This window comes from Gadus morhua, chromosome 3, assembly GCF_902167405.1.
Source record: "Gadus morhua chromosome 3, gadMor3.0, whole genome shotgun sequence".
Taxonomy (NCBI): Eukaryota; Metazoa; Chordata; class Actinopteri; order Gadiformes; family Gadidae; genus Gadus; species Gadus morhua.
The window spans coordinates 11,453,917-11,480,173 of record NC_044050.1 but is presented as its reverse complement, the minus strand read 5'-3'; the positions used below and the strand labels follow the sequence as shown (position 1 = coordinate 11,480,173).

Below are 26,257 nucleotides of genomic sequence, written 5' to 3'. Positions count from 1 at the left end.
AGAATAGATAAAAAAGGGGGAATTATTTCAAGCTGCATTCATTGAAATGTATTTGATTCTATTTCGGGATTTCCACAGTCCGTTAGAGTTAATAAAAAAACAACCTAGGTCCAAGCACAAATTCCAAGTAACATTGACCTTCAATATGATAGATATACATTGATTTTAAGATCTTACAAATAATTTCATAATTCACCCCTCATAATTCACTCTCCCCCTGAGTTTGTGAACTCCAGTTGGCCAATTTTCAAAAGCTTGGCAAACCAGTCAATTGCATTACAGTTAATCTATTTAGCTGAAGCATTTTTTGAAAGCGATTTACAATTAGCTAATTCAACAATGAAGCTATAACCTAGAAAGGGAGATATTCTTCGAATAGATAGAATTCATCACGAAAACAAACTGCTTTAAGTGCGACAATATCCAAACAACAGAATGATAGCAGATTGTATTTTTTTGTATGGGCCAAGATGAAGGGTGAACAGACGAGTCTTCTTGTTCAGCTTAGACAGCTTTTCCTTTTTAACTATAGACTATAAAACACAATAATCACAAAGGCTTCCAGATCTCGGCTTGATGGGGTTTGCAAAGCACGATTTCTGAAAAGAAAGCCTCTTCTCTTCCACCTCGCCTTCAGAATGTTAACCGTATTGCAATCCTAACATATTTGTAGTTATCCTTCATTTCTTTTTTTTGGTCCTTTGGCTCGCATACAAACCTGCACATCCATATTAGGTACATCATTTGAGAAATCATTCACAACTACTAATCCTATTTCCATTACCTTTTGTCTTTCCAATCTCCCTCCATCTCTCTGACGGCGTTTGCTGCACGATCCACCAACTCACATCAAAACAAACACAAACAACACACACGTTCACACACACACACACACACACACACACACACACACACACGCACACACACGCACGCACCATCCCTTCATCCCTCCGGCGCTGAATCCGGCCCTCGGCAGTTTGACTGCGACGGCGACGGTAAGATCACCCCTGATGAGCTGAAGGAGGCGATGAAGGGCCTCCTGGGGGAGAAGCTGAAGAAGGGGGAGCTGGAGGAGATCCTGGCGGACATCGACCTCAACAAGGACGGCAACATCGACTTTGACGGTGAGTCTCACCCCGGGGGGAGAGGGGTCAGGGGTCATCATGGTGGGGATCTGGTTAAATAAGGTTCACTTTTGGGGCGCCCGGTGGTTCACCTGGGTAGAGCGCATTCCGTTAAGGCTCAGTCCTCACGGCAACGACTCGGTTTCGATGCCTGCCCGTGGTCTTTGGCTGCATGTCCTACCCTCTCTCTCCCACACCTAACTCACTGTATCTTTATGAATTAAGCATAAAAATAAGTGGTCCATTTTATACAATACATAATCCCTAACCTAATGCGCTCTTAATCCAAGTATGATGTCAAATAGGGAGGGTCCTCCTTAGCAAAGGAAACCGCATCATTAGGAAAGACTTTAGCGCCTTAAATGTGGCTGAGGTTGAAGGTTACGTCCCTCCCAGCAGATTTACATTTCTTCGAACCAACGAATCCCAGAGGGCCCTTGAGGGAAAGACGTGCTGCATCCATCCGGGTGGGGGAGCATGGCTGAACACTTGCCACCGACCTCAAATTCACGTAAATTATTTCCGGTTGAACCCCATATCGTTTTATCACTAAAGCTGTGGAGCATTCGGAGCACACGCACACGATCTGTTCCTCAAAGTTGAAACCTCAAGCAAACCGCGGACGGGCAGTCGGGAATAGATATGACCGGGATCTAAATCTACAAAAAGGGAATTCAGAATAAAAGCGCAGAAGGCGTGTTCCGCTAGGGAATATGAGTGAGGGGACCAGGAGCTGAAGGAGAAGGGAAGGAGATTCTAATGAAGGAAACAGGGGATGGGCGGGGAGCAAGGTGACAATGAAGAAGACCAAGTCAGACGTATTGGAAAAGGCCTGGTCCAGCTGAATCAGTAGTACATTAAGCAGATCAATGTTCCTGCTGCACCCCCCAACTACACACAAACTCAACGCATTGGCAGCTCAAGGACTTGCTGGACTCACAAAGACACACACACACACACACACACACACACACACACACACACACACACACACACACACACACACACACACACACACACAGCTCATCAAAACAACAGTTATAGATAGATACACACACAAAAAACAAGCACAAACACACACCTTGAAGACCGCACACACACACACACACACACACACACACACACACGCATCAAAACAATGGCTATAGGATGACACAAGCCCCCCCCCCCCCCCCCCCCACACACACACACACACACACACACACCTGTCAGTTCGCAGCGTATTTAAGTATGTGGACTGACCCATTAAACACCCCACTTCCCTCTGTCTACCCGCAATCTGATCAATTACAATTACTTGAGCCTTTGCCAATAGGCGTGTTATTGTCAGAAGGCATCCATAGACAGGCCCTTGACACCCCCTCCAACCAGCCTCCACACAGCCTAGCCTACATATTAGATTGTGCAATGGGCAACTGGACCCAGGGGCCTACTGGAACCCTTTACAAGGAAACGCCTGCGTGGTTGAACAGACTTCTTAATGACATCTCCCCCGATGGGCTGTCTGTCTGATGCCTGTCTGTCTCTCTGTCTAGGGACAGACAGACGTGCACCCGGAATGCCTCCGCTCTGAGGCATCCATGGAGGCTCCTCACTTTTCATTACAATAGTTACCAACCCCAGGAGAAAAACAGCCTTACCTCTACACTTTCTAACGATAGGTCTAATTCAATTGATATTTATTTAATTGTCATTCTGAAATGTTGTGTCAGGGGTTTTTGTGGGTAAAAATTCTCTTTGAACGGTGCTTCAAAAACAAAGTGTCTTTCTGCCCACCACATAAACGTAGCTTTTGACATTATATTAGGAACAGTGAAAGCTTAGACCTACTGCACAAAGCTACTTCAACGATAAGAGTCAACCGCACAAAAGAGGATGTGATGAGTCACAACAGCAGCTGTGGGCTAAAATGCAGATGAAACAGGTGGAAAATGATAATGAATAAATATGAAACAAGATAAAGAGGAGGTATAAAATATTTTTTTATCATAATCTGGCACTACTTATAGCATGATAAAACACTGTGCAGGTAAAGTCATTGGCAAGGAGAAAAGCCAACGAGAAACTTTCTTTGTAAACAGCAATACATCTGAATAGTCAATCCGTTGGTCGAGCCTTAGCTCCGGGTTAGGAAATGTCTAAAAACGATCCGTGCCCGTGGGGCCTGTCTGATGCATTACTAAAGAGAGCATCCTCAAGAGGGGTCCCTGGCGGGCCTCGTGCCACTGGATTAGGCCTTGAATTTACAGTCGGTCCGTTGAGCCGATCAATAAAGTCATCCCTTAAAGATCCACCGGAACATTATTTCACTGAGTCGTAGGAAGAAGGCAATATTGATTGGAGACCTAAATGGCCCGCAGCTACCCATAATCACTCTCGTCAGGTGACTGAAAACACCGCTAACGACTCGCCTTGATTGACAGCAGATTGCTGGGGAAAGTGAGGACTAAACTTCCTCGTTCGAACAGACGCTGAACGTCTCATACCTAGCCTGACCATTTAGGACTTTGAGTAAAAGCAAGCGAAGACGCACGAACACTAACGTATAGTTTAAGTTATTGCCTCGAAGGACGGGCATGCATATCCTAACAAAAAGGCCAACAGTTTGTACGTTGAATGCCAATTGGATTGTGTGCTTTGCCTATGTGCTTCAATTAACAAAACAAGAATAAAAACAGGACCAAATTCAAATTTTTCAACTTTACTGCATGTTTGGGCCAAAGTTTAGCAATTTCCCATTAATATAATGACTATAAGCTTACTTTATACTATCTTAATGACAAGCCATTGAATGACAATGAATAATCGAACAAGCTGGCCCTCTGCGCTCCCCCTACTCACCTGTTTCTGTAGAACTGAACTTTCATCAAAGCAAACGAAACCTAGACTAGATGACGTGAATAAAGCCGGGTCATAACAAGGGTGTACTTGCCAAGATGTCCTGCCCGCCGGAGAGAACATAATATTCGAAAACAAATCTACCTTCCTCTGTAAGCAATTTTGAGCAGGTTAATTCAATATAGAATGTAATACGCCTACATTATTGTTTTCTAGCGGACTGGCCAATCGATTGCAGCCTATTAGTTGAAGTACATGTAACTGGGTTTATTATAATATTATGGATTGGTATTTGGTACCATTGTTACATGTCCAAACATAGCTAGGAATAGGTTGTCTATTTTTCTGTCTTTATTATTGAGGTATGCTGTTAATTCTGTGCAACCCTTATCTTTCTCCTGCAGAATTTGTCATGATGCTGTCTGCGAGGTAAACAGAGGGACGCAAGCCCGCAACGCGTTGGAAGAACACAAGTGAATGAATGCAACTTTAGTAGTTGTTCCATTTGGTGATGCAGTATATGTTGCACTACTGTTTGCTCCAAAGAATTATTGTATACATTTAGTAACATAATTGCTGCTACATTGAACATGGTGGGGCATCAATAAATCGTAATGCGCTACTTTAGCGCCCCTAAAAGGCTGCAGACAGAACTGCTATCTCTTGTTACTGTATATAAACAACTATAATACGTGCGTTGAAAAAGAAGTGCATTTATTATTGGACACATAACTTTGAATTAGTGTTTAAATGGTAATACCTTTTAAGGGCATTCTCAATTTGCCTCCTTTGGATCTTAAATAACTACCATCAAGTCAAGAGGGACTTGGTTCAAATCACTCTCATCCTTCGTCTACAACAAAGTGTTTAGACCGTAAGAGACAGCTCAGTGCTACTTTTCCGTATGCCACTGTATGAATGTGCGTTTTAACATGAATATTGTAGTCAACATTACCAACAAAGATTGCTGAATCTTTGGGAGAGGATACACACATGAGATAAATAAAATACAACAATAGCAACCCTCAACTCTAATCTCCACACTGAAAGAAAACGAATCACGCTCAATAACTAGCATAGTGGAACAGGCCTAGGCTACCAACATCATTTGACGAACGACATTTGGAAGCAGGGGATGAACTGGAAGAAAGAATATTTGTGTAATTTGAGGCTGATTGTGTCCGTATTGGATTTAAAGTGGGAAACAAAATGTGCATCTTGTTCCAAACAATTGGAAGAAAAGCAATATGAGTGAATAAATGAGGCCTTATGGCCTCGTTTCATTCAAGCATTGCCCGGCGACTCTTGTCCACGTTGACATGCAGGACTAGATGTGAAGGGTGCCGTGTAAATAAAAAAGTGGAAAAGAACAGTGTGACTTAAAATTTCAAAATAACCATGTATGGACTTTCTTTAAGCTCAGACTGTATACATCAGGCTGGATTCGGCACAAATAATTTCCATATCATAAAACATCATTGATCTCTTACTAAATCTTCTTTCCTTTTTCGTATCAAATCATCAACACTTAATTTCCAACCTCCAAAATTCAGAAGACTTGTCTATGTAACCTGCGTGTTCATTGGTTTACAATTCCTTATAAAGCACTCTATGGCCGTGGGATTGGTTAAAATCGACAAAGGAGGAGGAAGGCAGCGTTGCAAGGACAGCCAAGGTTAAATGAACACATGTGTTGTCTCGTGGGGGTGATGGTGTCCCTGAGATTTCTCTGCCCTCAATCCAGGCTTCTTCTGTCTGTTGTCGTGTCACATTTCCAGAGCAGCGATTGTTCAGTCTTTTAAATAAGTGCCAACGTGGTTTTCCCAACCATTAACGGAAAAGTTCACATTCTGCGTCGGAAGCCAGCGTACGAGTGTTCAAATCAACAGGAAGCACGTTGCTCGAGGTAAGCAGCAAAAACAACAAATTAAGTCATTTGGCAACTGGTAGATAAGTAGGTTAGATGGATGTGCCTTGGGAGGGAGAGGAGATGGAGTATGAGGAGAGGAGAGGAGGAGGACATGGAGAACGAGGAGAATGAGGAGATGGAGAATGAGGAGAGGAGGAGGTCATGGAGAACGAGGAGAATGAGGAGAGGAGGAGATGGAGAATGAGGACAATAAGGAGAATGAGGAGAGATGGAGAATTAGGAGAAGGGGATGGAGAATGAGGAGAGGAGGAGGAGATGGAGAATGAGGAGAGGAGAAGGAGATGGAGAATGAGGAGAGGAGAAGGAGATGGAGAATGAGTTGAGGAAAGGAGAGGAGGAGATGGAGAATGAGGCGAGGAGGAGGGGGAGATGGAGTGGGGGAATGAGGAGAGGAGAAGGAGTGGGAGAATGAGGAGAGGAGAGAGGGGAGGCTGAGGATTAGGGGAGAAGAAGGAGGAGATGAAAGGAGCAGGACGAGAAAATGAGGAAGAGAAAAGGAGACGAGGATGAGCTGGCGCATACGGGAAGAAGAAAAGGAGGGGAGGAAGGGGAGTGGAGAGGAAGAGTCTTTAGGGGAGGAGGAGGAGGAGCACGTGGAGGAGCGTTGCGCTCTAGCTGTCGGGGACGCTCTGCAGGTAGGTGAGGATGTGCTGGATCTTCTGCAGCCGCTCCCGGAGGCTGGTCATGGCCAGGACCGAGAGCTGGTGGCGCGGGTCGATGGGCAGCACGGCCAGGAGCCACCAGCAGCAGGCGGGACCGTTGGGGGTCGCCTGGAGAAGGAGGAGGAGGAGGAGGAGGAGGAGGAGAAGGTTTTAGGGTCAGTACACAAGACCTACACAAAAGCCCAGTTGTCACGTGTACTTTTTAATTGATGCAATAATGAGTCACTCAAAGGTAATGATACGGAGGTTATCGACCAATGTGTTTAATGGACTGAAGATTAGACGGAGGAACACTGCGCTTCAATGGACCTCACGGCTCAACTCCCATTCTAGTGCCTGAGTTTGCTTGTTTGACGTGTGGGTTTGTGTGAATGTAAGGGCCTGGCTTTAGTGCGTTGTGTCTACCTGTGACAGCGAGCGTGCATGCGTGTGCCTTAGGAGGCAATAAGTCGCACAAGGATTAGCCAGGGGAACAAGGACCAATCATATTCTTAACCTGGGCTGACCTCAGGAGACTCCGCCCCCCTGCCTGACATCAGCTCTAAATAGTGTGTTCTTGAATCCTTCCGAGCAGCTTTCTTGTGGCATTTCTTGGAGGCACGCCCCCTTTTTGTCCTCATCTCTCGGAATTCTGAGAGTAGACCGAGATCAGTGATGACGCTCTCAACAAAAAGGGCTGCGCCCATTAAGAGATTTATTTTCTTTGTATTTGTACCACATTGGTCATTTTAAATGTTCTTAAACACTTGATAACATTGCTACTTTATTCTGGTCACCGATTTATGAATTGCACGGTCTTGCTGTGCGTACAATACAACGTCAAGTTGTGTTTTTCGTTTTCGGGCTGGCTTGCTTGCTAAAGAGGATATTGTACCTAAAAATAAAAAACGACTAGCCAATTTCATGACACAATCACAAAGACGAACGGGAACGCTATAAATGCTCGGAGACTGGAAATGACGTCAGAAGTGCAACTCGGAAGGCTGGCGTCCGAGGATTAAGGAACACACCTTAAGCCCTTTGATTTAAGACCAGGGCAGGGTCACGACCACACCACTACAGGAATGGAGGATTAAACCCCCAATGACTCGGTTGGTCCAGTATCATTCAGATTCCTCATTCTGAAACATTTCTTCGCCCAATTTCTAGAGGCATTGGGAGGTTAAGCTCAGAACAGTTTGCAGCAACTCAACAACTAGACACACACTTTAAGGCCCATTCTAGAACCTTGTCCTCACCTTTCCCATCTCTTAACTGAATGATAACTAAACATGGTTAACAAACTGCAGAACCCGGATCACACACATTGTGGGATAGAGGATGGGGAGGGTGGGGGGTGAACCGTACCTGGATGTCGGCCTCGCGGGCAGGCATGGGTCCGAAGTGCTGGAGGATCTGGTTGTGGAAGCGCACCTTGAGGTTCTGGAACCACCTGACCGCCTGGTCGTACACGCCGTCATGGAGCCGCTGCAGCCGGACCAGCTCCTCGCCGTCCTCTACCTGGGGGAGGAACACCGGTTAGCTCCGCCCATCCACAGAGCCCCTCCTACTCACAGAGCTCATTCATAGCTCCACCCACTCAGAGACCCTCATTCATATAGCTTCTCCCACTCAGAGCCCCATTCATTCATATGGCTCCTCCCACTCAGAGCCCCTCTCATTCATATAGCTCTTCCCACTCCTAGAGCCCCACTCTTTCATATAGCTCCTCCCAATCCTAGAGCCCCTCTCATTCATATAGCTCCTCCCACTCCTAGAGCCCCTCTCATTCATATAGCTCCTCCCCCTCCTAGAGCCCCTCTCATTCATATAGCTCCTCCCACTCAGATCCCCTCCTTCATATAGCTCTTCCCACTCCTAGAGCCCCACTCTTTCATATAGCTCCTCCCAATCCTAGAGCCCCTCTCATTCATATAGCTCCTCCCACTCCTAGAGCCCCTTACATAGAGAGCCCCGCCCCCTCATAGAGCTGCTCCCATCACCAGAGCTCTTCCGACCAGGGCTTACCCGGGTGTCCTCCAGGTGCTCGATGTCCGCAATGCTGTAGCCGTCCCGCATCCCCCGGGACAACACCCGGAACCGCTTCCCCCCGATGGTGTCCACCACGGAGCGGCCGTCGGGCAGGAAGTGGACGCTCCGGATGATCAGCATGCAGCCGTGGTCCACGAACCTCGAGGCGGAACAGGGTTGTTTAGGTAGGTCCCAGTGAGACACCAGGAGTACTTAACGCTGTTGTAGCGCAGATTGTTACCATTTAAAGCTGCTGTCCGTCACTTTGTTACTACTTAAAGCTGCTGTAGGTCCTGGTGATACACCGCAGAGTACTTAAAGCTGTAGGTAACATTGTTACACCGGGAGGAATACTTAAAGCTGCTATACGACATATTGTTACTACTTAAAGCTGCTTTACGTCACATTGTTACACCAGGGGAATACTTAAAAAAATAAAAATAATAATAATTGTTAGCCAATATTATCACTTTAAAAACATGATATTAACTAACACTTTGGAATACTTTCAGGAAAACTTCAGAAACCTTTTTACTTGTGATGTAAATCCAGGGGCTTTCCCCCTCATAATTTAACATTATTTGGTTCAATGCGTACTGAAGCCTTGGCACATGAAGAACACTACTTGCATGTGAGGAAGATCGTATAAACGGTCTCTAACTTTAGCCGACCCCCTTAAATCCAAGCAGCACAGCGCGTTCCTAATCCAACCAGAACAAATGAATGCATAAAAAAAAAAACCTGATATCTTGATCTACAACAAGGAACACCAGCCGCTCTCTATATCCCCTGCAAAGGAACACGCAGTTTCTTCATAACAACACCGAGAAGATGGGAGCAAAACTGAGCCAGAGTGGACCGGCAGGTCTTCCTGACCCGAAGGAGGGCAGGAAGACACCCACCGCACGCGTGCGTGCGTGCTTGCGAGAGCCCCTGTTGATGTGCGCACGTACATTTGTGTTTGAGAGTTGGTGTGCGCATGTTTGTGTGTGTGTGTGCGTCTGGGTCCACGTTTGCCTACCCTTGGGTGGGGTCACTGATGCACATGCCAAACTGGCGCGTGCCGGTGTCCATGCAGCGGCGGATCATCAGGCGGTACCGGGGCTCGAACACGTGCAGCGGACATGGCACCGTGGGGTAGGCCATGGTGCACACGAAGATGGGCACGCTGCGGGTCAGGCTGCCACACACACACACACACACACACACACACACACACACACACACACACACACACACACACACACACACACACACACACACACACACACACACACACACACAACGGGTCAGGTCACGTGACACCACACACCACTTCATTGATCTACCGTATACACACATTTCAGGATAACGCAATTAATTACAGATAGAGTTCAAATACACAATACATGTCCAATAAGATGAGGTCAGAATACATAGCATGAAACCTAATAATAAGCGGACGGAAAATAAGGGTGTCACAGCAGCAGAAATACAGGACGGAATTATAACAAATATCACAAATTTAATATGACAAAATGCCAAGAATTAGTAATAAGGCTGAAACAGATTTTGCTCGAGAGGTAGGAATGTAAAGTAGGAAAAATGAACCTAAAAGGTAAGAATGAGAGTGGAAGAAGAGGGATGGAACAGATCAGTGAGGAGGGGAGGAGGTGAGGAGAAGAGGAGATAAGAAGGTGCAGAGAGCAAGTGACAGGGTCAGGTTGGTGGGATGGTGGGGAGAGAGAGACGGCAAGAAGATTAGACGTTGAGGAAGAGAGAGGTTGAGGAGTTCAACGGGGTGGTCAGGAGGCCAGGAGAAAAGCAGCTCAGAAGATAAGGAGACGTGAGGGGGTGACTCACTCGGACAGCTCCTGCGTCTCCTCGAGGTTGGTCTTGCTCCTCTCCTTGTGCTCCTCCCCCAGCCGCTCCCTGATGAGGTCATCCAGCACCCGGGTCACAACGTACTTCCTGCACGCCAGGTACTGGAGCGGGAGAGAGAGAGGGAGTGAGGTGGAGAGAGAAAGAGGGGAGAAATCTCAGATGTATATAAATGGACTGCCTTTATACCCTAACCAGTGGCAGCTCGAAGCGCTTTATAACATTGCCTATCAATCACCCATTCCTTCACACATTCACACACCGACGGCGGTGTCTATCCATGCCAGGCCACAGCCACCTCGTCGGGAGAAGTTAGGGTTAGGTGTCTTGCTCCTTGACACCTCGACAGCTAGGAGGAGACGGGGGATCAGACTAGCCAGTGTTAATTTCGTTAACGAAAAATATGACGGAAAATGTTCGTCAACGACCTTTTTTCCGTGACTAAGACGAGACGATGACGAGCTAAAAATAGATCTTTGATAATAAAAACCACGACGAAATGTACGTTTTGTTTTCGTTGACAAGACGAGACGGGACTAAAATGGCCAATCATTACCCTCCCGTAAGGTTGTTATGCAACTGTTCACTCCTCCAGTAAATAGGACGGACCTTAGCTACAACGGGAGGTATAGTCCACTCAGCTATGAGCTAACGTTATGCATTGTACATATTTATAATTCAAAATTCTTCCCAGTTTTATTCCACAGATACTCTAGGGTCTATAGCATATAACCGCGTTGTCTGATTAGTATAATTCATTTTTCACAATTTACCGGCTCTCGTTTTGAGGAGGATCACCGCGCCATTCGTTTCAATGGGAATCGCCACTGTCTATACTTTTCAACATAAGGTGGACTTTCAAATTCGTCCCAGCCTTTATACCCAAGATACTAAAGGGTCTATAGCATAAAACCGAAATTTCTGATTACAGTTTAATGCATTTTTGACAACTTACCAGCTATCGTTTTGAAGGCTGAACAGACAAGAGTACTAAAGTGTGACGGCACGTTTCCATAGCAACCGATTTTCGGTTCTACACAAACCAAATTAACAAGGGGAAATCCTATGCCACACAATCCTTTTATAGAAAAGGAACTATTTCGTTGCGAATTGATTTGTGGGTTTGCTTTACAATAATGTAAGTAATATTGAGAATAGATTGTCTTTATATAAAAAAAAAAACTAAACTAACGTTGACATACTTTTCCTTTTAGTACCCCAGGGGAATGCATGAACGCCTCGACATGTTTCGATTGGTAGTGATTTTCACCTCTTGAAATTAATATATTTTAATTTTGAAAGAAACAACACATGGAAGCAATGGAGAACGCCATCTCTCGTTCGGTTGTTTAGAACTGAAAATCCGGTTGCTAGGAAAACGTGACGTTTTCACTTTAGTACTCTATTTGAGTGGAACAACTTAGCAGGTGTCCATATATATAGGGTTAGCCTAATTGAACTAGTTTAAAAAGAGAATTGTTTTTGACTAAAAGTAATGCCTAAAATGTTAGGACTTTTCGTTGACTAAAACTAGACTAAAACTACAAAGGAAAACAATGACTAAAATGTGACTAAATCTAATAAGCATTTTCGTCAAAAGACTAAATCTAAAATAGCTGACAAAATGAACACTGAGACTAGCCCCCTTCCAGTTACCAGCCGACCCGCTCTACCTCCACACAAGCCGAGGGTCTTACCTCCTTCAGGCTCTCCTTGCAGAGGGGACACTGGGGCGTGTGGTCCAGGCAGCGCTCCAGACAGCTCTTACAGAAGGTGTGTCCGCAGGGCGTGGTGACGGGCTCGTAGAACAATCTGCAGACCAGGGGAGCGCACCACTGTCATGTGGTCGTAGGAAACCATACGTACAGGGGGATGCACTGCTGGAACACGGCTATGGATGAAGCGACATGCTCGGCACGAGGCACGGGCGTGTAAAACACCCGGCGTTGGCTTGTTGAATGGAAGCCACGGGGGCCATTCTGGTCTCAAATTGAAGGACCACCCAACGATAGGTAGCCAGCTGGCTGACCTTGGGCGTTATTTAAGGGGCTGTAGTTAAGGTTGGAGTACTATCATTTGAATTTGCCATAACATAACCATCCGTCATAACCATCCATCAGTGAAATGTGCCATGAGAATATCTGTTTCCAATTGCCTGCCTCCGTGTGAGGTTGCTCAGACTTAGCACTGCTCACGGCCCCGTTCTGAGAGGACTCATTTCCTGGAGTCAAATCGTACTCTCTTTAGAACCGTTATTGATTGAACACCGGAATGTAAAATATCGGTCAATGTTTTGCAAGGACCTATTTGTGACTGTCCTCAGCCTATCTTGTAAATTGCTTTGGATTAACTTCATCTACTGACTTAAATGCAGAGAGAGTCTTCAACCCTCCCCCCAGGGATAAGTGGTCCCTTTATTGACTTGTGTTCTGTGTGAGCTCCCCGGGCTCTCACCTGATGCAGAGGGCACACTCCAGGTCACTGGACTTGGGCTGGCCCTGGGGGATCGACCTCCTGGCCGGGGAGCAGGAGGACACCTGGCCCCGGTGCGCCTCACTCTGCTCACCTACAGCGAGACGGAGGGAAAAACAAAGACACAGGAACACGCCGTCACCCCAGGAGAAAGGCAGCGTCTCAACATGGTCACCGAGACCACCGAAGGAACCATAGTAGCGGGTTATTGATTTGTTTGAGCAAACATTGAACAGTGAAAGAACCAGTGTCATATCCAGAAGATACCTGTATACTGTAATGCGATGCATTGAGAGTCACTAAACCATTCACAAACAACCAATTATCTACCATCTATCATACAGTGGTTCATTGTTGACATGTTGCATTACACATCGACATTCTGTTAAGCTTTATATATGCAAGATAAACAATGAGTAGGTGAGAAAACTCACTGGCCTCCAGGTATAGGGTTCTGGGTGTTTCAGTTTAAACTAGAGCTGTCAAGCGATTAAAATATCTAATCGTGATTAATCGCATTAATGTCATAGTTAACTCTAATTAATCGCAAATTATTTTTCTATGCTAAATATCCCTTGATTTTTTTGTCCCATAATTCTTCTCATTTTAATTCTCTTATCAACATGGTGAAGTGCATCGGCTTGCCTTGTGCAAATGATTTTTTATTGATAACAACATTGGCATATACACTGATCAAAACAGGACGATACAAAAAAAGAGCCTATAGTGCAATTAAACGACTGCTTTGAACAAATGCCATTTGAACATAGCAGTCAGCCTACTGCTTCTTTGTTTTGAGCCAAAGAAAAAAAAAAAAAAATTTTTTTTTTTTTTTTTATAAAATAATTGCGTTAATCGCGCGATAAAAAATTTAACGCCGTTAAATTTGGCTTGCGTTAACGGCGTTAATAACGCGTTTAACTGACAGCTCTAGTTTAAACAGTACCTGTATCCTGAATCCTGACCTTCTATTTAGCTGTAGTTTAGAACTGAATATGTGTGTCATCTCTGACCAGCAGTTCCTAGACATTTGAGCTAGACGCATGTTGTCTGAACGGCGTCTGAACGCTGACCGCTGTACGCTAGCGGGTCACGAGTGTCTGCCCCCGCCCACACGGACCTCCTTGTCTCTTCTGCTTGCTCCCCCCGACGCTCCGCAGCCCTGGCCCCGCCCCCGACACCGACAGCTTCCTCTTCAGCAGCCCGGCCCGGTCCTGGTCCCCCAGCTGGGGGGCGGACCACACGCGCTTCAGCCCCTCCCCCCCGAGGCCGGCCGCGTGGCCGCAGAGCGAGTTGGTCCGGCTCAGAGCGGCACGCTCCACGCTCTCCGGCGGCTCGTCAGTCTAGAGGAGAGGTACGGCGGGAATAATGTGTTAGGAATACAGAGGAATACTCCCTCAAAAATTCCCTCAAACAATAATGTGTTAGGAACATCAACTGAATATTCACTCGAACAATAAGGGTTTAGGAACAACAAATGAATATTCACTCAAACATTCACTCGAACAATAAGGGTTTAGGAACATCAAATGAATATATATCCACCGTGTGGTTTGGCAATATATATATATGCTTGAGCAAGACGCTCTAACCCTTTACGGCTCAGTATCTAGAACCGTTTCACTTAAAGACACTTTCGATAATAGTGTCTGCTAAATGTCTAATCAATTCTAGACTTGACATTAAAACCGTTGACTCGTGATACGACTAAACAGATGATGGTGGACCAATTGGATGTCCGACCTTCTCTGTGGCGTTGTGCAGCGAGGCAGCGCGGGTCAGGTGACAGGGGTTCGCCGGGCCGGTTCGCTCCGGCTCGTTGTGCGTTCCGCGAGAGTCGGCGTCGGAGGTGGCGTTGGCGAGGGTTTTGGCGCGGATGTGTGGCGAGGCGTGGCTCTGCGTGGTCGCCCTCAGGCCCTCCTTCACCGTCTCCCCGGCCGGAGAGAGCAGGTCACACAGGATCTGTCGACCGAAGAAGGACGGCGTAGGACATACCTTTGTTTAAAAATGGCGTGCCTCAAAATGGAGACCGGGCCGTGATAAAGGAATGAGATGCAGAGGTCAACGTGATCATTTAAGGGGAAATGGATGTAATTGAACACATTCCGGATAGTTAACAGTCCTATCCCTCTCCGGGGAAGGGACAGGGTTCGATCCCCAGTGTCTGCAGTCATAATGGATCTAATATGTAATGACTAACAAAAAAACTGAATGCTGCGACATTTAACAACTGAAGAGAAATCAAATTTAATGGTTTGACGAAATACTGTTAACAAAACAAACTTGCCCTGAGGTAAAAGCCTTAACAGAAACAGGAATGTTATGGGTTGTCTGCTCCAAGCACTACACACAAATTGCTTCCCTGCAGGCAACAACAGACTCAACACGCGGGGGCCAAGCTAATGTTCCGCTAAGACGGCTTGCAAGGCGTACGTCTAATCACAGGATTGACATATTGACCCATCCATTCTTTTGTCGTATTTGTGTTGATACTTGTTTGCCCACATTGAGATGTTCTCCAGCGGATAAGGATAGAAATGAGCACATGCTTATCCTCCAATGATGAGATTGAGAAACACAAAAACATCAACAGCTCGATAAGAAGGCCTCAACAACGTAGGGTCAGGAGGTAGTCGTTTCCTTGTGTGCGGATGTCCTTTAATAAAGCCCAATAAATTTGAAAGCATATTTAATCTCTGATCAAAAGTTGCATGGGCTGCAGTTGTCAAACTTAATGACATTTATATGCTATTTTGTAAGTTTAAAATAATGATAATTGAAGAGGGAATTGATCTACTGTCGCAGCAACAGGTTTTGAATGTATTTTTAAACTTTAAAATCATAACAAAGGAGACAGGCAGCCTTTACAGTGACCCTACACACAGTATAGGCTTAGGCCACATCACAGCAGGCAAAAAGTATGACATTTGGCATCCTTCATTTCCATTGCCAGATCAAGCTTGTTCATAGAACATACATCTCTTCATGTTCTATTTATGTAAAAATGTTGTTCCTCAAATGTGAATGACGTTTTTGTGCGACTCTTTACAGAGTGCAACTACAGCCGCTATGACTGGCTAACGGCTAGCACCATTCAGAACAAGCTATTCTGCTGGCTATGTTTGCTGTTCAACATCAGTGAGGGGACATGGAACAGCGCCGGATTTAGCAGCCTTAACAGCTTCACCAAGGCAGCTTTAAAATATCAGGTCATGGGTGATGGGTGAGTTTTACTTTGCACTGTGTAGGAGCGATAATGTTGTTGTGATACTAGTTTCTAAAGCATTTTTTGTAATGGTTGGAAACACAAATATATTGTTGGAATTTGGGCATTAGGCTTAATGGTAATGCTGTGTGTGGATGTCGCTTAATAAGCATACTAAATGAACCCGTTCACTACTACTCCTGTGGGCTTAATATTCTGGCTGGAATAGCTGTTGTAAAATATGTGGCATAAAGGCCTACCTGTATGTTTCATTTTGTTAATGAATGAACCGGAGGTGCACTTGTAATATTGTCGCTACTTTATCTAATCCGTTGAAGTTGCGAAAGCATCCGGTGAACATTACAATAACTGTGAACGCTAGTTTTTCGGTCATGTGTGTGATGTGCAATCTGGTTGCGGAGTAACATAAGGAAAGATCTGATGGTGATGTTGCATTACTCTAGCTCTGCGGCAATGCAAAGTGGTGTGCGTGTGCGCTGTTGTTGTTGCTGAAGATCAACTGTCTTGTTGTGGATGTTATGCAGTAGCGCATATTGTGGCTGTGTTTGCTGTATCGGCACCTGATATGAAATTTGTGTGCATGTCTGAGTGTTTGGGAGTTGGCCGTTGGTGGAATTCGTTACTGAAGGCCCTGACTTAAACACCACGGTACGCTACTGCTAATTTCCAATGAATACATATCTCCCCTAGAATTTGTTGAATGATAATTATGAAACCCTTCTTTTCATCGAGTTATCCATTATTGTTATTGCTGTGCTTTCTGAAAAGGTTCCTGAACCCTTTGGCTAGAGGTTCCCAGACACCAGTGAAAGGATGGGTTCAAAAAAGTGTTCAGAAATCATCTAAATTAATTTAATAAAAAGGATGATATCGTCATAGAAGATCATGTTCTGTTTTTTTCCGCCCTCATTTATTAGCTACAGGGCGAATTTCCAGGCACTAGAAAAGTCTTTCGGAGAAGTCACCAGGCCTGAATGACTGGCCTGATCAGAGCTAACATCCATACATGCTGACGTGTTGTATGAATATCGTGTCTGGCTGATATGCCCTGTGGCGAACTGGAAATTTGACCGTAGGGAGCATTCCTAAAAGCAATGCCTAATGAGGTAGACAATTTGGTTTAGACTTTTTCCATGCATTGCTACAGTATTTGGATAACTGCTGATGAATATCTCGGATCAACCGTGGCGGTCCTGATACACAACTTGGAACCCATCATAGCATAACAGTACATATGAAGGCTTTCGTCCCTGTACAGTACTAGTGATCAGTGGGAGTAGGAGAATAAAATGGTTACAATGTAACGGTTGTAGTCCCAGCGTTCCCTCACCATTTCTACTTGGCTTCTGGCCCTGGTGAAGTTGTCGTCCATCGCCAGGCATTGGAGGAAGACCTGAAGGGACTCGTCCGTCTGTCCCATGGCGTGAAGCACCATGGCCTTCTGGAAGAATCCCTGGGGAGGGGGAGAGGAAGATCAGAGGAATCCATCAATCCATACCACTTTATCTATAGACCACATTGGGGACTGAAACTGCAATAAACAGTGCTGAATGTGGAAGAGCTGAGAGTATAGAATAGAATAGAAAAATAATAGAAAACTTGTTTTTTTATAAATTTGCAAGTCATGGATATAACGCAAGTACACTTTAAACCTTCATTCATCTTAATTAGGAAATATGAAAAGGTATAAGAACTATTTTCTGCCTTGGCCTCAATCTTCTGACCTTTTGCTGACAGTTAGTCATGGCTTCTCTGAGGTGACATAACAGCTGAACAGAATCCCCACAGACGCAAGCTAGAAAGGTCCAGGCTGAGTGGGAGGCTGTTTTGTAACCTAGACATTTTTTTTCCAGGCTGTCTTTTTCGACCATGGAGAAAGGGAGCACTCATTCCATTGATTAGTTTGTTGACTTCAAATGTTATTCAAATGAATAGCCTATTAGTAAAGTGAACTAGGTCGCCTACATAACTCCAGAGATTCTACTGAAAGATTAACAGAGGGACTGGCTTACTTTAAAAGTTAGATTGAACCAGAATCTTAATACAGAGTCATGAAAATGACAAACAAATATCACCTGAGCTTTGGTGGAATTATTTAATAAACAGTGATAGATGCATTTCTAATGTCAGCAGACAGTAATTAAGAAGATGATCAATAAAAACACCAAGAATAACGACATCAAAAGACTACTACTACTACTGCTGCTAGTACTACCACTTTGCTGCCTGCTATGCGTAGGCATGATCATTTTGCTTTTGCTTTAAGAATCTACCTGAATGTGCTGCCACCATGTGGACACGTTTGGTAATGCTGGCGCATATTGATGACGTCATTCACCCGTGGTTCTATATAATGGTTCCGTTGGTCTTCGTGCATGCAGCTGAGCACATGGTACTGCTAAGTCTCTAATCGTTTGTGCCTTAGACACTTTTTGTAAGTACCTGATTACTTACTGCTTTAGTAAGATATTCTGTTAAAGGCTAATTCTAGTTTCACTGTCTTGCATCATGTAAAACTACTTTCAGTAAGCTGTGTATCCTGTTTTACTCCTGCTATGTAACATTGACATAGGCATCCATTCTGTTGCGGTTGTTCAACATAAATGTACAAATCCCAAGAAGACTAAAGTAAATTTTACAAAAAAGTGAAGCGTTTTGGATTCATTGAAGGATTGAATGGTTATCTAGCTGTCAAGTTCTGTCCAAGAAAGCAATGCGAGGGCAGCACAACCACTCTAATAAAGACAATGTATTCAAACAGGGACAGAATTCCACCAACCAGGAGTTAGGGAGAGGGCGGCAGCCATGCTCTGGGTCATTCCAGAAAGACCTACCTCTGCTGAGCGTCTTGCTGTGAGGCAGAATTCCGTGTCCTCCATGGCGAGACGGTACTGTTTGAGACCCGTGTACGCCTCCGCCCGACACAACCTCGCCGCGATTGCCACCTCCACCGACACCTCCTCGAAAGACCCAGCCTCCACAGACGCCCCCTTCACCTCCACCGACGCCACCTCCTCTGATGCCCCCTTCACCTCCACCGACGCCACCTCCTCTGATGCCCCCTTCACCTCCACCGACGCCACCTCGGAACCTAGAGGGATGAAGGAGGTGATTGATAAGATGTCGAAAAAACTAAGGCAATAATTTATTTTGAGACATGAGGTGATGTGACAATAAATAATGTTCCAGCCAGTTAAATAAATCTACAAACTCTTGTCGGATCAAACGGGTAGGATGAGACGGGAAGGCAAAAAACAAGTCGAAAGGTGAGGGTTCGATGGGTGCAGTCTACCTGTAGGCCTCCATGAGTAGGATGCCCTAACCCCCTATGCTCCTAGATGAACAGTAGCTCTAAATCCAATAGCCTCTTCACACAAACACTTTAAGCTGGACAGTCTCCGGTTTATACCCGGAGGGACTGTACTGTATGTGTGAACGCTAATGTCAAAATACTTCCCTTTTGAGTTTACCCGGTCAGGCCCATAATGTAAAGTCTGGAGAATCTGAGAGCCAGAGAATCCACAACCAGAGTGTTGCTGACGTGTTGATGGTGTTTCTATTATTATTCTAGGTAGCTGTTTCTTTTCTCGCTTGTAGTTTGTGTTCTACTTTCCACTATATACACACTTGTTGATATTGAGGGTAGGGATGGCGAAAATGTAAAATATTCTTGACCGGCCACCGAGCCTCATTAACCGGTTAATACCGGTTAACTGATCAGATAAAAATGTGCTATTTGAAATAACAGCCATTTCGAGCCGCGCCAGCCGCCTGCTATTTGGTAACTCTGCTTATCTCTCTCCCGTTCTGCCTCCGACACACACACACCCGACTGAACTGGGAGGAGTCGTTTCGCGAATCAGCCTAGTTTCCGGTTGCGGTGAATCGCATCATGGAATGCACGCCATTGCACGGTTCTCAGCTGAGTCAGTCAGACTCAGTGCTACCGGAAACTCGACTGAACTGGGAGGAGTCGTTCGCGAATCGTTTGTTCGTTCAGCCTGGTTTCCGGTAGCGGTAAAACGCATCATGGAATGCACGCCATTGCACGGTTCTCAGCTGAGTCAGTCAGACTCAGTGGAGTTAGTGCTACCGGAAACTCGTTTGTTCGTTGAATCGAGTTTCCGGTGAACGAGAGAAACAAACCGGATCGGTTCGTTCGTCCTTAAGACTCGTTCATAGGAACCGGTTCGCGAACGAGCCAACACTACTGTTCATTTAAGAAAATGACAGCTCCGAAGAGACGCCGCTTGTTTAGTTTGGAGGAGACGGAAAAATTGAGGGTGAGGGATAATTCTTTTTACTTCACACAAAAATATATCTTGGAATGAGATGGCTAACTAGTCTTATAGCGTTAAGTCTACTCTCCTAATAATTTAGAGATCATTTTCTCCGCCGCTCGCATGCGGTAATAATGAAGACGGTAGAGACGCGGTGTCCGTCCAACTTCCAATAAGTCACCATCTTATCATCTTTTTTATTTATTCTTTAACCGATAAGCGACAATTTTAATCGGTTAACGTTGATTTCAAATCATCGGTTAACATCCCTAATTGAGGGTAGGCCTACGTCTAAATAAATGCGCCATTGATTTCATCGCAAAAAGAGTCTGCCTTCCGGAGTTGGTAGCCTCACCCGCAACCTTTTGTGTTGTAAGCAAAACAGACAAAATATTGCAATAAATAAAACGAAAAAATAATTGTGCAACATCCAATATCTTGCAACACTATGCTGCATACACTCTGTGTCATGCCCTGCCTCCTATAGGCTCTGCCCAGGCGCCACTCCTCGCCCAAGTATCAAGAGTATCTCCAACATGTGTGTTCATGTGTGCAAGGCCTACAAGTCATAATGGGACAAAAAGTCATGCTTGAAATTGAATCAATATTCAGGTATAGAGAAATAAAGATACTTTTTTCTTCCGTCTTTGTGTATGCAAGGAGATGATATTCTTGATGACAATGCAACGTGTTTAAGGTTCTGCATAACCCTCTGACTTTATGGTAGAGTTAAAGACATTTATGTAAATAAAGTCCATAAACTGGGATTACCAATTTGGCCAGGCTATGCTATAAGAGCACTATGTTGATTTTGCACAGAAACAAAAACAAGCTTTAATTATGGAGCCAATATATTCCTTTACTAGATTTCATTCTTAGCATTCAGTTAACAAAATTGGTCGAAGTAAAGCGTAAAGTAAACCCTTTAAACATATTTCAAAAAATGAATTAACTCGCTTTTATGTGTAAGGACACGAGGTGAGACATCAACTGGAACAGCGTGCAACACGTGTTACACGTTATGTCACTAAAGGGGCTATGACATAACGCATTTGCACATGAATTATCTAACTCCACACAGACTTTGACAACCATAAAAATACTCTTGTTATTTGGTGGTCCTAGACGTGTACTATTTAGGTGTTTAAGTAACTGATGGGGGGGGGGGGGGGGGGGGGGGTCGATGGGTACTATATTGCTTGAACCTAATGGCATTCCCATAGGCTTATTTTCACGTGGTTACGAAGATGGGGTATTCCAACCCTTCCAAAGAAAATCAAAATTGAAGTTCTATAGTGGCAGGCCATTATTGTAGTCCGATTGAAGTAAAAGGTATACAGTCAAATATAAATGCTGATGTTCAATGATTTAAATGTCAGCAAAGTGAAGGTCCAATGATCTATGTCCAACGAGGTGATTTCATAAATAACTCGACTGACTGGATGTCAGCGTAGAGTCAGACCTACAATATTGGCCTAAGTATGTGCCAAGTGGATATGGTTCTAATGTGTAGGTCTTTATTGGTACAGCCCTACATAAAAGCCACTCAAGATTTCTTATAGCAAGTTATATGACACTGAACCAAAAATCTCAAGTCATCATTCCAATCATGCATCATCTACTGCATAATTCGACGGTGTTACTTCGTTGCCAGTAGCTTGAAACACAGTAGAGTGCATTCAGCTTTCAGTACAGACACCTTTAAATCATCCCATTAGCATTTATTGAATGCATTTATAAACGCAAGGATTAGAATATTACAAAGTTACAAAACCTTTTCCCAGGTGTCACGATCAGCTTTATGCAACTGACACGTACTGCGCATGCCTGGGTCGCAATCACACGAACTGCGCATGTCTTGGTCGCAACAATTAAGTAATCGTGTTGCACGGGCGTTACGTGATTGGAGAATGTTGGAAAGTAGCATTCCGTCAGAGATGATCCATGTAAACAAGTATATTTCAGGGCGTATTATAAGGCATATAATGATCTTCTCTGTTACAATGTAACATAAACAATGTCCTAGCAGGCTACGGTTGGTTCTACATATCCTCAAAAACTCACCTGGTTGTATAACGTCTGATGCCAGCGACACAGCTTCCTTAAAGCATCTCCTGGTGGTCAGTTCCTGGATTTCACATATTGTTTTATACGTTTTAAGATCCTCGGGGAAGAATTTGTCCAAGAGTCCACTAAGAATGACATTCACTTTGAGCTGCTGGTCGGGCGCGTGTGTCCAGTGCACTGGCTCTCCGCACAGCTTGCATTTGGAGAGTTGGCTGTGATCAGTACACCGCCTGCAGTACGAGTGTCCACACGACAGAGTCACCGGTTCACCGAGAAAACTATGACAACTGGGACAGTCAAACATAGGGATGTCCTCGCCTGACCCGGGTTCCTCCTCTGGCTCCGAGACGTTCCTCTTGAAGTTCCGCAGGACACAGTCCACAAAAGTGCTGAGCTGCTCCGGGCGCACCGCCCCGTCGCGCATGACCATGGTGTAGTAATCGATGGCTTCTTTGAGACGGTTCTCGGACGCCAAAGCATCGGCTTTCTGTAGAATAAGTTCCCGGTTGTCGATTTGATCTTCATCTTTCCACTCGCTCTCTGAGTCGGTCTCAATGAAGAATACGCCCTCTCCTTCGTCGTCCGAGGCGGTCTCCACCTCCGGCTGCTGAAGCGACATATTGAGATTGAATCTGTTATCCTATTATTGTAGACTAAATTGCGTCCCAGCTCCTATTTCTAAACATTTTTTTGCGGTGAAGATAGAGTGACTAGTGATACACACATAGCGGTGTGGTCAACCGTTGCTTACGTAAAATGCGGCCACGTGACGGAGAACGGGCCCGCTGATTGGCCAGGACGTCTTGGTTACAAAACCTGTGTTAGGGAAGTTTCATAACCGCGGAACAAGCACTGTACGAGCAAGCACGTGGATGTTGACGGTACTGCCAGCAGCTATGGTACAGGCAGAACACAGTTGTTGGTCACTGAATTGCATGACAGCATGACAATCACGGGGTCAAAGTAAAACATATAGCCTAATGCATGAGGGTGGCTAGCATACAGAGAATACACAGAAATGGAGCAACCATTGACCATAGTGCTAATTATTCAAGTGAGAGCATTAACCAGGTCTAAAACGAATAAATAATTGATCTAGGATTAATCCACTAGATACACAGAAAATACAGGTGTTACAATTAAAAAATGCATACAGTTCTTGCAACCTTATGCAACATACTTTCAAATAGTTGTAATTTGCATTATGTAATTATGCAAGCGTTATATGCATTTCAATAACAGACCAGGTTAAAATAGCCTATATTCAGTGCTTATAGGTTGACTTGTTCTCAATAATTCTAGATGGATTCTAACAATCTGCTCTTTTTTTTTTTAAGAGTAGACTCCATGTTTTTGTATCAATAATGATTTGGGCAATTTTCAACACAGTTAGCAAAAACGATTGGTAAAATGCCGAGCGTTGAAGTTGAGCGCTTGAAATGTTTTGATGTGTAGTGTTATCTCTCCACCACTAGATGTCAGTGTTTAACCGTAAACGCCTCGTGAAGATTCCGGTTCAGGAGTTGAGCGACTCCTTGTGTCTACCGATAGCTAGAGGAATTAATTTAACCGCCAAATGTCCATCTCCTCATCTACGAAATTAACACATTGCTAATCAGTGTCTCTCCTTCAACTTCCAATATTGAGATTTCTAATAGCATAGTTATGAAGCCATTCATTTACTCACAAAACATATTCACACCTGATTTACTGATACGGTCAAACTCAGTTAGCTCTTCATCAGTGTGTGTTCCTTTTCCTCAACGACAGGCCTTAAGCAGCGGTGGTCCGCGTCCCCTAGTGGAGATCGCACATATCTGAAACATGTCAATGTTCCTGCCTACTTAAAGCTTGAGGTGCCATTGGAATTTCTTGTATCATGAGACCATGGGCCTGACTCGTGAAGGATGCATCCATGTTGTCACACACATCCTTAGTGTAGTTATCATGTGATGACATTCCATTTCTGTTGCCACGGCGATGGCACGCAGGTGGTCCAGCGCAGTGTTCCTCTCTGCGTGAGGCCGCGTGACCCTCTCACCTCACCGCCGGCTGGTATTTGGCGCGGCGGTGGCACTTCTCGTGGTTAAACGCGACTACCCGCTCACTTCCTTAGGAGGTTAAGCTAAGGTCTCAGGGCTCTGTTGATGCTGCTAAAAATACACTTTTTCACAAACCCACACACAGACACACACACACGCACACAAAACCATGACACACACACAGACATAACCATGTCCATGACACACACATAACCATGACAAACACACACACACGCAGGTTTTTGCCCTAACCATTACACACACAACCATTACCCCAACTCTGAGACTCACCTGTAGTATCATAAGGTGCCATGATAGTTCCTAATAGGCAGCCCCTTACCAAGGTCTAATGATAACCAGCATTGGGTCACCTTCTCTGGTTTAAAGCCCTGTTCTGCCGAGGCGTGGGGTGTGAGATTCATGTTTTGTTGGCCCACTGTCTATGTCGGTGTAATAAGTACGTTAGGCTAACATAGCATGCTAGCGCATACACCTGTACACATGTACAGGTGTATACATACACTGCAGGTCTCTTCTCAAAAAGAGAAACTGAGGTCGCTGAAGAAGAAATCAAATACAAAACAAAACCCTTTCCAAATAACAGACCTCCAAGCCCGCGGTCCCGGGCCTCGCGACGTTAAAGACGTTGAAGAAGCTGAAGGTACTTTCCACACGGCCAAGGGCAGAGGGAGTGCAGGCAGGGACTTGAACACTAGAGCTAGATAAGGCACAGTGTGTATGTTCAGCGCTGGCACCGTACCACCGGAGAACCACAAACACCTCACACATACATACCCTTACCCCTCAGCCAATCGGACCCCCCTGACACCATGCACATACAGACGTGCCGAGTCCCATCCCCCACCTCCTGGGTGGCCAGATGTGTCCGCTTATTGTTGTCTCCACGGCGACTGCACGTGGCTGGTTGGCACCCAGTGGGTTGCGCTGTGTGTGTCGTGTGTCTTTGTGTGTGTGTCTCCTGGCATTAGAGGGATTCTTATTGAGTGGGTGTACGATGGTGTGCTTGTGTGTGTATGTGTGTGTGGTCGGGTGTCCATGCATGTGTGTGTGCATGGTCTGTGTTTGTGTGTTTGTGTGCATTTGTGCATACGTGTACTACCGTCTGTATGCATGCAACACACATACCAGGTCTGTTTTTTATCATCCAATTGACCTACCATGTTTGCCACATCCCATGAACTCCCTTGTGTGCGTGTGTTTGAGTGAGTGTGTGTCTATCTGTGATGTTTCTCCCACACAGAGACATCCCTGTTGGTGGATTAGAGGGACCCTGTGTGGAGCCATTCCCCCAGGACAGAGCAGCCCCCAGCAGCTAGACTACTGACAGAGAAGCCCTCTTTTCCAGAGAGGATTCAATAAGACCTGGAAGGAGCAGCATGTACTATTCTTACAAATATACAGATTGTAAGTCGCTTTCGATAAAAGCGACTGCTAATTGCCCTAAATGTATATGTACTTTTGGACAGGCCTGGCTCTGTCTCTACAACTCTGCTTTACTGTCTTTAAGGTTTAATTACGCATGGGCACACACGCCACAAACGTGGTGTTATTTCAAGTTGTGTACTGGGTTTTAGTGGTATTGTCTTTGGTGTTATTTGAATCTTTGTGCTTGAAAATGCACTTAAAATGTCTTTGTTTAGGTAAAATCACCCTTCAGTCGGTTTCCAGTTGGTGGTTTAAAATGAATGTGGTTATAATGTTTATTAAATATAAATGTTCTCCTTG

The 26,257-nt window shown here is 45.0% G+C and overlaps 2 protein-coding genes and 1 long non-coding RNA gene across 5 annotated transcripts in view; 2 read left to right on the top strand and 1 right to left on the bottom strand.

The window, feature by feature from the left end:
* Positions 1-4,956, top strand: part of cabp4 (calcium binding protein 4) — a 20,655-nt gene extending 15,699 nt beyond the window's left edge. For both annotated transcript variants that reach the window (XM_030351136.1, XM_030351137.1), the window contains exons 8-9: positions 977-1,124; positions 4,367-4,956. In XM_030351136.1, coding sequence (XP_030206996.1) covers positions 977-1,124; positions 4,367-4,395 — 177 coding nt within the window. In that variant the 3' untranslated portion in view covers positions 4,396-4,956. The remainder of the gene's footprint in view (positions 1-976; positions 1,125-4,366) is intronic.
* Positions 4,660-23,238, bottom strand: lonrf1 (LON peptidase N-terminal domain and ring finger 1). 2 transcript variants are annotated; one of them, XM_030351126.1, is made up of 12 exons: positions 22,467-23,238; positions 18,957-19,213; positions 17,453-17,575; positions 14,640-14,858; positions 14,017-14,239; positions 12,879-12,990; positions 12,122-12,236; positions 10,407-10,528; positions 9,586-9,744; positions 8,562-8,724; positions 7,902-8,054; positions 4,660-6,662 (listed from the first exon to the last, which is right to left on the bottom strand). In XM_030351126.1, the coding sequence occupies exons 1-12, from the start codon at positions 23,086-23,088 to the stop codon at positions 6,504-6,506; spliced, it is 2,427 nt and encodes an 808-aa protein (XP_030206986.1). In that variant the 5' UTR covers positions 23,089-23,238; the 3' UTR covers positions 4,660-6,503. The 2 variants fall into 2 exon arrangements, with proteins under 2 accessions (XP_030206986.1, XP_030206987.1); XM_030351127.1 differs by lacking the exon at positions 14,640-14,858.
* Positions 20,192-26,257, top strand: LOC115540131 (uncharacterized). Its single transcript, XR_003976120.1, has 2 exons — positions 20,192-20,405; positions 25,773-26,257. It is a non-coding gene; the product is annotated as an uncharacterized LOC115540131 (long non-coding RNA).